Source organism: Chinchilla lanigera, unplaced genomic scaffold, assembly GCF_000276665.1.
Source record: "Chinchilla lanigera isolate Chin_1 unplaced genomic scaffold, ChiLan1.0 scaffold00043, whole genome shotgun sequence".
Lineage (NCBI taxonomy): Eukaryota > Metazoa > Chordata > Mammalia > Rodentia > Chinchillidae > Chinchilla > Chinchilla lanigera.
Genome location: NW_004955444.1, coordinates 18,163,745 through 18,178,223, shown reverse-complemented (window position 1 = coordinate 18,178,223; position 14,479 = coordinate 18,163,745). Strand labels below are relative to the sequence as shown.

The following is a 14,479-nucleotide window of genomic DNA, read 5'->3' as shown; positions in this document are numbered from 1 at the left end:
CTAGGTAATCTTGTTCAGGCTTTTAACTATTCCTTGTAGAATTTTGACAAACAGTGGTCCCTCTGCCAGCTAGTTAAATGCTCTTAGAGCAGCTGCCATTCTTTAAAGCAGAGGACAGGTTTCCCCAGCTTCTCTTTGGTGAATCCCCATTCAAGCCGATGGCTGATGCAATGTTGACCAGAGAGACAACTAGATTCCTTTCTGGAGACCGATCTCTGGTTGTGTGGGCTGATAGAAACTGAGGGGTCATGGCCAGGTCTACTCTCTAACGGACACCCAAAGATTCCTCAGTGGAAATTGGCTCCTGACCACTGAAAAATCTCCACTTACATATTGTACTTATCTCTCCGCCAGTAGACTAGGAATTCTCCATCAGCTTTTCAGCTGAGGTACTTAACTACCCCACCCTTCAGAAACGAGGCTGAGGCAGCTTGCATCTTGTGGTGCTAGCAGGGAAACCATTCACATTTGTGCCTTACATATGCTAAGGGTAAAAAGGGATTCTTGTCGGCCTTAACTAACTTGCCTTTAGTAATATTTAAATGTGATTGCTAGGTGGTAAATGTAAGTTTAACCTGTGAACTTCAAAGTTTAAATAAAATAGTCTTGTCCTGTTGCTAAGAAAGGTTGCCTAGGTGGTTAGATAGCAGACAAAAATGTATGGAGACTTTGCCCTGGGGCCCAGGGTAAAATTCCTCCAGCCAATTGTTTGTTCTCTCTAGTGGTGATCTCCTTTGTGGCTCAAGAATACTTCAACGACTTCCAACTGGCCTTTTTTATGAAACCATAGTTTATTACAAAGATATGCTTCAAAAAAAAAAACAAAAAAAAAAAACAAAGATATGCTTCCTTTAGACATTCCAGCCACCAGACCGATTGTAACTTAGGCTTGTAGATCTCCAGTAGGAGTAAGGAGTGACTTTTCTGGGAGGATAGAATTGGGCGTCAGTTCGAGGGTGGATAGGCTGATTGGATTTTGTCCTTTGCTTTCTCCAGAGGGCATCCACTTGCCCTGGAGTGGAATCTACTTGAGGGATGCCTTAAGGGTACGAGGATCAATTAGAGATGGGGAGGTGATGCCCAAACTTTCTCTTCTTGACATGGGAAACTCACAGTTAAGGTCCCTTACTCCTCTCAGTTGCATCATTAAGCACTGGAAGGTGTTTGATCCTTACATGTTGAAAAAGAGCCGTTTAATATTTTTCTGCACGTGTGTGTGCCCTACCTATCCCCTACAGCCTAAATGGAATGCAGAGAGAAATATAATGATGCTATTTTACAACTAGAAAGATACTGTACAAAGGAAGGAAAATGGTCAGAAGTGCCCTATGTTCAAATTTTCTTTGCATTAAGAAATAGTCCTTACTTAGTTTCAAAATGTAAATGTGAGCCACAGGGGAACAGGACACCTCAGACTCCTAAGGCATCCACTACCCAGAGCCTGAGACTGCTGCTCCCCAATATTAAGAGCCTGAGGACAAGACAGCCTTAATCAAAGCGTTACCCACCATTACAGAACCTCAGGTTTCCCCTACTTGCCCTTCTAGGCTAGAGGATGGGGCTTCTGGACCAGCCGTAAGCCAGACCTCTACAGGACTATACCCATCCTTAGCCGAGTTTAGGCAAGCTCCTCAAGGACAATATCCATTACAAGAAGTGAATGGACAATTTGGAACTGCCAGAGTTCATGTGCCTTTTTCTCTCAGTGACCTAAAACAGATAAAGTCAGATCTTGGAAAATTTCTAGATGACCCTGATAAGTACACTGAGGTATTTAGAGGCCTCACTCAGACCTATGAGCTAGATTGGAAAGATGTAATGTTACTCTTAAATCAAACATTGACCTCTAATGAGAAACAGGCAGCGTTACAGGCTGCTATTGCATTTGGAGATGAATACCATATTATTAATTTCAGAAGACCAGAAGAAAGAGAGCCAGGGGAACTACCAGTTCCCACTGGAGCCCAAGCCGTCCCTACCCAAGACCCCTACTGGCCTAGCGACTATATGGGAGATTGGAGTAGGAGACATTTTCAGACGTGTTCTTAAAGGTCTAAGCAGGATAAGGGCTAAGCCATTCAATTATTTTAAACTGTCAGTGGTTCAACATGAAAAAAGGGAACACCCCTTTGTTTTCTTAGATCCTTTACAAGAGGCATTGATAAAACATACTTCCCGAGATCCTAATTCAGTAGAAGGACAAATTTTTCTTGAAGGTAAGTTCATTACTCAGTAAGCCCCAGATATTAGAAAAAAGCTACAAAAAATGGCTTTTGCTCCAGATAGCTCACTTGATGTGTTAGTAAAAACTGTCTCCTCAGTATTTTATAACCGCGATGAGGAGGAAGCCAAGGGAAAAAAAAGAGAGACAGAAAAAGCAGCTGCTTTCGCTGCAGCACTAAGGGAAACAGATCCTAAGTCTGATTCTCGGGGCCCGAAGAAGAACTTGAGGACTCCATTCATCTGCTACCACTGTCAGAAGCCAGGTCACCTTAAGAGGGACTGCTCTAAGAAGTTCCCTGGGCCATGCCCTAACTGCAAAGGTGACCACTGGATGTCGACTGCCCTCTGAAGGGAAGGCCCCAGAGTTCAGACCCATCCTACCAGTTGGTCCAGCAGGAATTAAGGGCCCCGGGGCACTCTCTGCCCTCTCCCTCTGTCCCGACTGTCATCTCCACAGAGGAGCCCTGGGTAATCATGACTATAGAGGGAAGAGAAACTAGCCTATTGCTGGACACTGGCACAAGTCTGTTGGTCCTTCTTCTCAATCCTGGCCTTCCTTCCAGCTGTCATACCTCAGTGAAAGAGTCACTGGAAAGAAGGTAATTTGCTATTTTTCACAACCCTTAGGCTGTAACTAGGATGGCTTTCTCTTTTCACATTCCTTTTTGATAATGCCTGAAAATCCAGTCCCTCTCTTAGGATGAGATATTTTATCTTCTTTAAATACTGTAATATATATGCACCCAGATCAGTATCGTACACTGTCTTCCCCTCATGGAGACAGAAATAAATCCTGAAGTATGGGCAACTAAAAGCATAATAGGTAGGGCATTAAGAGCTGCTCCAGTATGAATACATCTCAGAGATTCTATTATTTTTCCTAACCAGAGACAATTTCCTTTAAAAACTAAAGTTAAAAAAGGGTTATTACCTGTAATTGATAATCTAAGGGCACAAAGCTTACTTGGGCCCTGTAATAGCCTGTGCAACACTCACATCCTGGGAATTCAAAAACCCAATGGGGAATAGAGATTAGTACAGGACCTTATATTGATAAATGAGGCAGTAGTACTAATTCACCCAATGGTACCTAACCCATATACACTCCTTTCTCAAATTCCAGAAGATGCCAGTTGGTTTTCAGTGTTCGATTTAAAAGATGCTTTCTTTTGTATTCCTTTACACAGAGATTTCCAGTTTCTCTTTGCTTTTGAGGATCCTCATGACCAGGCCTCTCAGCTGATGTGGACAGTGCTTCCCCAAGGGTTGAGGGATACTCCACATCTTTTTGGGCAAGTGCTTTCCTATGACTTGGCATGCTTTGAGTTTTCCCAGGTAACAGTCTTACAGTATGGAGATGACATTCTTTTATGTGCCCCCTCAGAAGAGCACTATAGCCAAGGCACCTATGTTTTGCTAAATTTTCTAACAGACAAAAGTTATAAAGTCTCTAAAATCTAAAGCACAACTTTGCAGTCTTGAGGTAAAATATTTAGGCCTCATTATATCCAAGGGAACCCAAAGGCTAGGAAAGGACAGAATTAAACCAATTCTTTCCTTCACACAGCCCAAGACCCTAAAACAGCTAAGGGGATTCCTAGGAATTACAGGTTTTTGTTGCCTTTGGATACCAGGATATGAGGAAATTATAAGACACCTTTATCAACTTATAAAAGAGGCCCAAAAGACAGATACCCATATTTTAACCTGGGAACTTGATTCCCAAACAGCATTCCAGAAGCTTAAACAAGCTCTCCTAAATGCTCCAGCCCTAAGCCTCCCCACAGGACACCATTTCAATTTACATGTCGATGAGAGGCGAGGTATGGCTTTAGGAGTACTTACACAGGATCTGGCACCCACTCAACAGCCTGTAGGGTATCTGAGTCATGAATTAGACATTGTAGCAAAGGGATGGTCTCCTTGCCTTAGAGCTATGGCAGTTGTAACTCTCTTAGTGCCAGAAGCATCCAAGCTAACTTTTGGAAAAGATCTCACTGCATATATGCTTCATAATGTGGCAGGACTTCTTTCATACAAAGGGATCCTCTGGCTATCAGACAGCTGACTTCTTAAATACCAGGCTCTACCTCTAGAAGGACCACCCATTCCAATAAAGACATGTTCCTCCTTAAACCCTGCTACCTTTTTGCCAGAAAAGGAGGAAATTGAGGCTGACAGACATGATTGTAAATAGGTAATTCTCCATGCATATGCAGCTAAAGAAGACTTATTAGACACACCCCTTACTAACCCTGATTTGACCCTTTTCTGTGATGGCAGCTCCTTCATGGAAAATGAGACAAGGCAGGCAGGGTATGCAGTTGTAACTCTACACCAGACTCTTCAAAGTTCCTCACTTACACCTTGGACTAGTGCTTCATTAGTGGAGCTCATAGCTCTGAACTTATCCTCTCTATGGGAGGCCATTACCAGTGGTGGAAATCTTTGTTGACTATATTCATAATAATCCTGCTGATCTTATTATTTGACCCATACATACTTAATTGTTTCTTTGGCTTTGTCTTCTCCAGATTTAAAGCTATATGCCTACCCAAGATGAAAACACCTGGTGTCTATCCAAGGCCTTTAGATAGACTCTCTGAAGAGTATCTCTGACTGCCAATCAACAACTATGACTCCTTTCAGCCTGAAGAAGCGAGAGCGGTCATCACCCATTACTCCCTCACAGTAGTTCGGATTACTTCTTCAGAAGGGGAAATGTTAGAGGCAACTGAGTTAGATAGAAATATTATAGGCAGCCAGACAGGGCCAGGCCCTCAAAGGAGCCAACATGAAGATATATATTTGCTGTGGGCCAGATTTCAACACAAAGAACTAAACAAACGCACCCACATACCTCCCTAGGGATGGACATCAGGGATGATATTCTAAATAGGTAGCGATCACCTTGAAAAGTCCTTGACCCAACCCCTTACAGGAAAAGCCCCTGTTCTGTATTCATGCCCGCTTGCTATGTGACTACTTCCCATTTGATGCCAATTTAATCAATTTTACCTGAACAATTCTTATTGGCTGACCATAGTTTTGTCCATTTTCCCCTACTTTGGACCCACCTCACCTTGTGGTTTTGCTCTATAAAAGTCCCTAAAAAAGACAGAGTCTGGGGGTAACCCACTTGGGCCCCCCTTCTGTCCCTCTCTTGGACAGAAGCTTTCTTTTCTTTCCCTCAATAAATACATTCTGCTCTTAACCTCCACTGTTCCTAAAATTCATTCCTCAATTTTAGAGAACATGAACTCGTCCCAGATATCATTCAGGTTGGGAGTTTTTATTTTCCTGTATCACTATTAATGTGGCAAAAAGGCCCTTCATGGCCTCACACAAGAGATTTACCCAGTTAGTGATCTCCTCTAATAGTAGGGGATTGCTTCTTTTAAGGGTGCTATTTTTTTTTTTTTCTTTTAAGACAGGGTTTCAAACTCTCAGCAGTCCTCCTGCCTCAGCTGCCAGTGCTGAGATTACAAGTGTGCACCATCACACCTGGCAAGGGTGCTAGGGTGCTACGTTCTGTGTAACATCCTATTACAGCTGGCCTGATTAGGTTGTGACCATAAAGCCTACAGCCCTGAAAATATGGATTTGACTATTTCATCCACCACCAGGAAAATTTGAGTGAAGCCACTTACATAAGTAGAAAATAGCTTCTGGAACTGGAGCCCTTGGGCAGGGATCCCTCTCTCTTGTCCTCCAAGTTAGACAAGTGAACTCGGATATGCAATTCCAGGTCACTTTTCAGGTCAAATCGTTGTGTGCTACCCCTAGAACTTCAGTAAAAGTACCTCCAAATATTCCAGAAAAATCTTCATTTCACATAGGCAAAACCATCTAAACCATACAGTAACCAGTCAGCCCAGTGTAAAGGTGTCAGTAGTAATTACACAATGAGAGATCCCAAAAGAAAGTGGAAAATATTAGGCAGTAGGAACAAGGATCACTAAATCCCTGTCACTTCTCCCAGGAGAAATTTTTTTTCTGCTGCCAAATAGTAAAGGATATGTGTCTTGGTTATTTTTCTCTTGTTGCTGTGACAAAATACCTAATGCCCAAAATAATGGAAGGAAAGGTTCTTTTAGCTCACAGTTTGTGGAGATTTTAGTCTGTAATCAGCTGTGCTCCAAGGCAGGGTGGCAGGGCACTGGAGCAACATTTCAGGCTGGTGGATGACAGCAAAAGCAACAAGAGCAAAAGGGGCGGGGAGCCAATTTTCCTCCCTTACATTGTATGCAGGCTACCTGCCCACACCACCCTCCTCTTGCACAGGCTCAAGATGTTTACAAAATGAGGACCCTGGCCCTCTGCTGAATCACTTAAACTTCTAAACTTGTCAAGCTGACCTAGAGCACTACAGGGCGGTCCTTTACACCACTTGATGTAGAACTGCTGAGTTACTTAGCTGAGCTTCTAGACTCCTCAAATTGACACAATGTATCAACCATAACAATACCGGTTAGTAAATTGGCCTCTTACACACCTCAAATTGACACAATGTATCAACCATAACAATACCGGTTAGTAAATTGGCTTCTTACACACCTTTAAATTCCCTGAACGGAGACCTGAACTTTGCATAGCCTGCTCTTCATCCTCAAAATTCAGGTGTTTTCCCCAAACCTTTGTCCTTTTGACAAGTTTTCACTGATCTTTCATATTTCTGGTTCAGAAGTCATTTTCTCTAGATAACCTTTCCGGTCCCTTTCAACACCTTTGTTCTCTACATCTTCCACAACCTGTGTGTATGTGTTTTTTTGTTTCTTCGTCGTCGTGCTGGGAGTGGATCCCTGAGCTGGAAACAGGCAAGCAAGCTGCACCACGGAGCAATCCCTACAACCGCTTCTTTACAACAGGACTGTGCCCCAGCTTCGTCGGGCAATGCATGAAACAGTACATATTCAATACATTTTAGCCGGATGAATAAAAAATTACTTTGCTTTTTCTTTTAACAGTATTTTAGCAGCTAACTCATAAAGTGTAAAAAAATTTCAAACAACACACAAAAAATCCAACATGTAGACTTTACCCTCCTCAATCCCATCCATTATACACACAGGTAAATGTAGCCTCTTTTCTTACACGTGGTAAAAAAAAGATCCGGTAGGGGATGTGCCTCCGCAGTAGATGGCCGCCCAGCACGAAGAAGGCCCTCGGTTCCACGCCCGGCACCACTCAAAAATAATTACATAAGGTGCCGTCACGTATGCATTACTTACGGGTTCTATATTATCCACTCATACACAACATGAAATATAGAATGGAACTATGAATTTGTGCAGAGTTGCCTTGGTTTTGCATAAAAGTAGGGTTTGTTTCTTAAGAGCCGCGTAGTAGTCCACTAACCAGTATATTGCTCCCTGATTTACTTCCGTCCTGATGTATTTGCAATTTATAGAAACACTTCCACTCCCACCGTCACAGCCTGGTCCGAACAGAAGCACCACCGCCCTCCAGCCGCGAAGTTCTCACTTTCCAAATACCTTTTCACCACCCCAGGGCAGGGCCCTCCCCCGGCAGGCCACCTCCGCCCGCCCATCACGTGCCCCGCGGCCCCGAACCTCTTCCCCTCCCCCAGCTTCTCAGGGTCGCCGGGGTCACCCGCTCGGGAGGGCCGGAACCACCTGCGCTTGGCCCCGCCAATTCGGGCGGACGAGGCGCGGGCGGACGGGCGCGGGGCAGGGCTGCGGCGGCGCGAGGCGGGGATCCGGCCGGGGGGGCAGGGCCGGCGTGCGCGTCTCCTCCCCTTTCTTCCGGTGGCGCCGGCCGCGGCTGCAGCACTTCCGGGTCGGCGCGGAGGCGGGGCGGAGGCGCCGCAGCGGCTGTTATTGTTCGGCTGGGCTGGGTTGGGCTGGGCGCTGTCTCCATCGCTTTGGGGGTGTCAGTTTGTCCGGCTTCTCCTGCGGCCCCCAGTCCCGGCGGCTGACGGCCAGGGCGGCAGCGGGCGGGGCCTGGCGTTCGGAGGCTGAGCGGGGCCGGGTGAGCGGCGCGGAGGAGGAGCAGTAGCAGGAGGAGGAGCCGTGTGCCCTGGCACCGAGCGGCCGTGGCCATGGCGTACGCCTATCTTTTCAAGTATATCATCATCGGCGACACAGGTAAGGGCCCGCGCACGGCAGGGCGGGTGCGGTGGCCCTCGGCCGGGCCTGAGGAGCGAACGGCGCGGACAGAGACTCCGCCCGGCGCCTCCCTGCCGGCCGCGCGGCCCCGTTTCCGCAGTGCTGGAGCTGGTGACGTGGGCACTGCGAGCCGCCGCGGCCTGGCCAGGCCCGGGCCTCGGCTCCCGCCCGGCCGTCCCTGCAGGCCAGGGCCGTGGCGGCCTCTCGACGCCGGGGGGCAGGTGTTGAGCGCAGGGGCTGCTCACCCTGCACGTCGGGGCCGGGCTCGGGAGCTTGCGCCGCGTCCCCTGGCCCCCGGCTCCGGTCCCTTTGCGGCCGCGGGAAGGAGAGGGAGACCCGGGAGCTTGAGTTCCCGACTCGTCCCACCTCCAGGCTGCACACCTCGGCCTCGGCTGAGCCGGGCGCTCCGGAGTGGGACAGCCCGCCGAGGAGAGAAAATCCCCTTTACAATGGTTATTTGTAACACTCTCGACTCCGGATTCAGAATAAGTCACATCGCGTGCTTTGACGGCTGGCTAATCTTTTTGGGTTATTAAAGCAGGAAAAAAGACTTGATAGGGGTAAGCTGATGTTTGATTTGATAGTAATATAGGGCGTCAATGCTTTGGATATGTGTGTGTGCGTGTATGCTTATGCTGGGCACGCTAAATTTTGTAGTTGTGTTAAGTTCTGGGTCACAAGTACTGATTTTCAGATGTTCTCAGTAATTTTCACTTAATATAACAGGTAAGCAAATAAACTCGTAAAATATTTTGTTAATACCTGCGACTTGGGCATTTCTTTAAACATAACAAATAAACCTAAGGCTTTTTTAGGTGTGTTCATATACCAGAGTCTGATTTCAGCGCTGACTCTTGTGCAACTTTTGACCCCTTGCACAACTTTGGAAATGTAGCCAGCATCTTGTGGTTGTACTAATGGTGTAGCAGATTCTGTAAGGAACTGTGGAAGCGTGTTGGTTGTAGCCTAAAAGAAAAACTTTCAGCTGCAATCTGTATTTGTACAGTCTTTCAGCAAGGTTGGTTTTTTTGAGGGGCTGTATGAATGGAAACTGGGTGGTTTTCTCTAAAATCCTAAGTAAAGCAATGATTTGCTTATGTTTAGTGACAAATTTATAAACTTTTAAAATATATATATATGGTATATTTAGAAGAAGGAAAGAATTCTAAAGCCATTTAGGCAGTGAAAATTAAGATTGTAGACAGATGTCAGAATAACTTAATATGAGTGGATTTAAGAAGTGGAAGAGTGACTGGCCACTTTGCAGGTTGCCTTTCAGCCTTTTTTTTTTTTTTGTCATTCTGAGACAGGGTCTCCTATGCAGTTCAGGCTGGCCTTGAGCACACTTTGTAGCCCAGGCTGGTCTCGAACTCACAGCGATCCTCCTGTGTCAGCCTCCCGAGTGCTGGGATTACAGGCATGAGCCACCAGGCCTGGCGCCTTTCAGCTTTTTAATTGAGGATGTTACTACAGGTAAAGAATGTATTGTGCAGAGTACTGGAACAAGAAATACTAACAAGTCAGGGTTCCATTCTCATGCAATTTGCCCTCATCTGAAAATAGTCCCTGTGCAGTTCCGAAGGAAGACTCCTTTCTTGGCATTGCTGTTTTACAACCTAGTTGAGGCACTGAATTCCTGACACTAACAATAGACAGTGTAGAGTAGCACTTTCTCACAGCTCCAGTTCAGCCTGGAGGTGTGTATCACTGTCAGTTTAATCTTCCTGAAACACAGATGTTAGGGTAACTTCTCTGCTCCTTCATATTTTTGTTTTGTTTCTTTTTAGTGTGACCTTTAATGAACTCCCATCTTTTTTTTCTCATCGTACTAGGAATTGATTCCAGCGCCTTCCCCCCTCCCCCAACTACATCCCCGGTCCTTTTGGGGCGGGGGAGGGCTAGGGTGCGGATCTGTAGATTGCTCAGATAGGTTTAAAACTTGCAGTTCTCCTGCCACAGTCTCCCTCATAACTGAGAGTCCCTGTCTACTTTTCTAGTTCTTATCCACTATTCCCCACCTTGCTTCTGTGGCTGATTTCTGGGGTTTTCCCTGGGTTCTGCTGCTGTTTCTTCCTAAAGTCCCTTCTGCCAGTGCCTCTCTGTACAATTCCATCAGTCCTTCAAAGCCTTACCCAGGTCTCCCATAAGAGCCGCGCAGTCAGCCGGTATTGAGTTCTTACTATACAGTATGTCAGGAGTCCCCGTATAGATTGTCTGGAAGTGACTACTACTTTTCTGATCTATGTTTCTCACTTGATCTGTATATTTACACATATTTTTTTTTTAGATTTATTCGGGGGATACTGGGAAATTGAACCCAGCTTTGCAGTGAGCTTTTTTTTTTGTTTGTTTGTTTGTTTAGTTTGTTTGTTTGTTTTGTTTTTTTTTTGTATTTTTTATTTTGGGGCATGTCTCACTAAGTTGCCCAGGCTGGCCTTGAACTTGCAAACCTCCTCCCTCAGCCTCCAAAGTGCTGGAATTACAGGTGTGGTTTGCATTTTTGAGAGCAGAACACGTGTTCTGTATGGTTTTGTGTTTCAGGAAGAGCCTAGTAAAAGGTAAGCCCTGCATGTTTAATTAATGAATAAGGAGCCATCAGGTCACTCTATTCCTATTATAGTATATATTAGTAACTAGAATTTTTTTTTTACTTAATTCTGCCACTTTCCTGCTTATTGATTTTGTCCAAAATTCTTTACCATGTTTCCTTAATTCAGAGTATACATCTAATTGTAATTTGGCCCACCTCTGGAAAGGCCAGCAGCAGCAGTTTGAGATCGATCTTAATTTTTTTTTTCCAAAAAGTCATAGTATGGAAAGCATTAATTTTATTTTATTTATTTATTTATTTATTTATTTTGTCTTTTTGAGACAGGGTCTTGCTATGCAGTTCAGGCTGGCCTTGAACTTTGTAGCCTAGGCTGGTCTCGAACTCAACAGCGATCCTCCTGCTCAGCCTCTTGAGTGCTGGGATTATAGGTGTGCACCAACACGCCCAGCTTGCATTAATTTTAAAACAACAGAAATCATGTATTTTCCTCTTTCACTTTTCCCAGTCTTTAAGACATATTGTTAGCCTTACCTTCTCTCAGTAGTGTGTTATAAAGTGAGGATACATGTGAAAATGCTTTGACTAGAGAAAAGAACTGTACACATTTTTTTCTTTTCAAAGATTCCTTTTCTTTTTTTTTTTTTTGTCTTTTTGAGGCAGGATCTCACTGTGCAGTTCAGGTTGGCCTTGAGCTCACTTTGTAGCCCAGGCTGGCCTCGAACTCACAACGATCTCTTCAGAGATTCCTTTCTCATAGAAGTAATAATTAACATTTTATGATTGTGATGAGACTGTTGAACTGTCTTAGTGTAAGACTAAATGTAGTTTTCGTTTTTGTTTTTTGGTACTGGGAATCAAACTCAGGACCTTGCACTTACCAGGCAGGTACTTGTGCTGCTGAGCTATATCCCTAGTCCTAAATGTCGTTAAAATAGAGCTTTTATTTTCAGTGGTAATGTCTTGTTTCTGAAAAATGACTTAGGAAAATGTGTGATTTAAATCTAGGTATAAAAGTGGAAAGTAGATTTTAGTACAGTGTATGTGCTACCGAAGCAAGCACGGGGAAAGTGCATTTTAGCAGTCCTATCCTAGTATTGTAAGCAAGTAATTACTGAGAAAAAAATGTTAACAAACCTATAATTCTTGTTCCTAAAATTCTGGCATCTGCCTGCCGTTTTAACCTCTTCACTAACTAGCCCTGCCTCTCAGCAGGCCAAAGCACAAACTTTTTTTGTGGGGTGGGTACTGGGAATCGAACTCAGGACCTTGCGCTTGCCAGGCAGGCGCTTGTGCCCCAGAGCTATATCCCTGGCCCCAAAGCACAAGCTGGCCTGTGTCTTACTTCTGTTTGAAATTCTCCTTCTCACTCCCTCACCCAAAGGAAACAACAGAAGATTATGTCAAAACTTTGTCACCTAGCCAGCTTCTGTTCATCCATCTGTAGTAGCAAACCCCACTCCTGCCTGTTGCATTGTACTGGTCCCTTCTTCTCTTCCTTCGTTCTCATGCCCTCTAGTCTTCCCACCCCCACTGCATTTTAAACTGTTTTTGCTAAGGTGGCTTTTGATTTTTTGTCTTTGATATAAAGTTATGTCATACAGTGACTTTTTAATAAGTCTGTGTTAGGGAAGGTGCTGCAAGGCTTTACTGAGGAGCTGATGCTTGAGCTGATACTAAAGTGAGCACGGATTTGCCATATGTACAGTGGGACTGTCTGTGATTCCAAGGAAATACTGTTTGTAGCTTAGGAGAATGATCTGGGTTAGAGATGTGGGAGCTAATAAGATTAAATGGAATTTTCATTTTCTGAACTGTCAATTACAAGGTTTTTTGTTTTTATTTTTGTTTTGTTTTGATTGCAGTACAGGGGATCAAACTCATGAGCTTGCACTTGCCAGGCAGGCGCTTATGCCACTGAGCTATATCCCCAGCCCCATTTACAAGGTTTTGTAAGAAAGTAAGAATTTTCATCATATGAAAATGTTTATTATTAAACTCCCACTTTAAGAAGTTGATCCCGTTTCAAACTTTCCCATCCTTCTGCTTTGATCCCGTTTCAAACTTATCCCCATCCTTCTGCTTTGACATAGGGTCTTAATGTTTATTAAATAAAGTAAAATTACATGCCCCCCCCCCCCGCTGAAAAAAAGTGCATGGTCTTGTTTATTTGATGAAAATTATTTTGAGTTGATCTGAGCATGGTGGCACATGCCTGTAGTCCCAGCACTTGGAAGGCTGAGGCAGGAGGATCACTGCAAGTTTAAGGCCAGCCTGCAGTACAAAGTGAGTTCAAGGCCAGCCTGAACTGCATAGGTAGACCCTACCTCAAAAGACAAAAGAAAGAAAAAAAAATAATTTTGAGCATTGGTTCACATCAGAACTATTGACAAATGGGGATCTGACAAGGCTGCCTTCCATGATTGAAATTGGTGGTGATATAGTTATTTGTGAATATTGACAGGGGGAAAATCTTGAATGTGAAGGTGGGGAATATTATCAGGAAAGAAGTCTAGAAGGAAGACATAAAGAGAAAAGAAATCTAGACAGTGTAGCGTCTTGGAATTCACAAAAGAGGCGAATTCCTGAGTAGTCATCATTGGTAAATGCAGAAGTCGGGGACTATTGATTAAAATGGTAGAAAGGCATGAGTGCTCTGCCGCAGTCTTTAATTAAGATGTGAATAAAAGAGATTTTCAAAGCGAGGTACAGAAATACAAGGTATAGTATTTTCTTAAACTGTGGAGTTTTATATATACCATGTAAATATATAGGAAAAAAAATTCCCAAACATTACACACTTTAACACAGTTACTTCTGGGGAGAGGAGAGTCCAATTTCATATTTGTATTGGGAAAGTTGATATTGGTGAAATGGAGCTTTCTATGTTGTGGGATTTCATCCCCTTTTTTCTTTCTTTTTTTTAAGTTTTAAACAATATCACATAAATATTGGTGTTTTGAGAGGGTGGAGGGAATTAAAAATACAGCCATAGTGTGGGTTATTTTATTGAAGACTGTGTGAGAAAGGGAAGAGAAGGGAAGGAAAAGGAAAAAAGTTAGACTTGGTTGGAATATCAGATTGGTTGCTGGATTCATTATGTATGTATTTTATAAGAGAGACTTGAGATTGAAAGGTTGAACAGAAAAAAGACAAAAAGGGAAAGAACAAAATCCTAGAGGAATGAGATTAGATTCTGTAGAACTTTAATTTTAACAGAAGGGAGCCTTCTTCCAGGGGGAGTCTCAGACTTGAGTTTTAGATTCTTGTGAGTCACTTGCAATATTTGTTTTTAAAAAAACACTTCAAAGATTTTCTGATGTTGTGGTCAGAAACACTGATCATTTTATTTTATTATGTGACCAGGTTTGTTAGAATATTTCAGAGAATGGAAAATGGGAAAAACAAACTGGAAAGTTCAGAGGTAGTAAAATTCCATTAGAGTTTGTCTAATAATGAGATTTATCATGGATATAAAAGTATATAGTATATGCATAGTTTAATAATTTTATTAAAGAATAATAATAAAACCTTGTGCCAAAGGAATACATGTCTGTACATACCTGTTCCTTGAGACCAG

The 14,479-nt window shown here is 43.7% G+C and overlaps 2 protein-coding genes across 9 annotated transcripts in view; one reads left to right on the top strand and one right to left on the bottom strand.

Annotated features, from left to right (window-relative positions):
- The window catches only part of LOC102030357 (basic proline-rich protein-like), a 30,452-nt gene extending 22,163 nt beyond the window's left edge, over positions 1-8,289 (bottom strand). For 3 of the 8 annotated variants that reach the window (XR_001235515.1, XR_001235516.1, XM_005392184.2), the window contains exon 1: positions 7,797-8,289. Coding sequence is in view for 2 of the 8 variants with exons in the window: in XM_005392184.2 (XP_005392241.1) it covers positions 7,797-8,286 (490 nt within the window). In the remaining 6 variants the exon portion in view is untranslated. The other 5 variants (XR_001235517.1, XR_001235519.1, XR_001235518.1 and 2 more) reach the window with 4 other exon arrangements.
- Positions 8,253-14,479, top strand: part of Rab2a (RAB2A, member RAS oncogene family) — a 78,332-nt gene continuing 72,105 nt past the window's right edge. Inside the window, exon 1 of the mRNA XM_005392185.2 lies at positions 8,253-8,330. Coding sequence (XP_005392242.1) covers positions 8,285-8,330 — 46 coding nt within the window. The 5' untranslated portion in view covers positions 8,253-8,284. The remainder of the gene's footprint in view (positions 8,331-14,479) is intronic.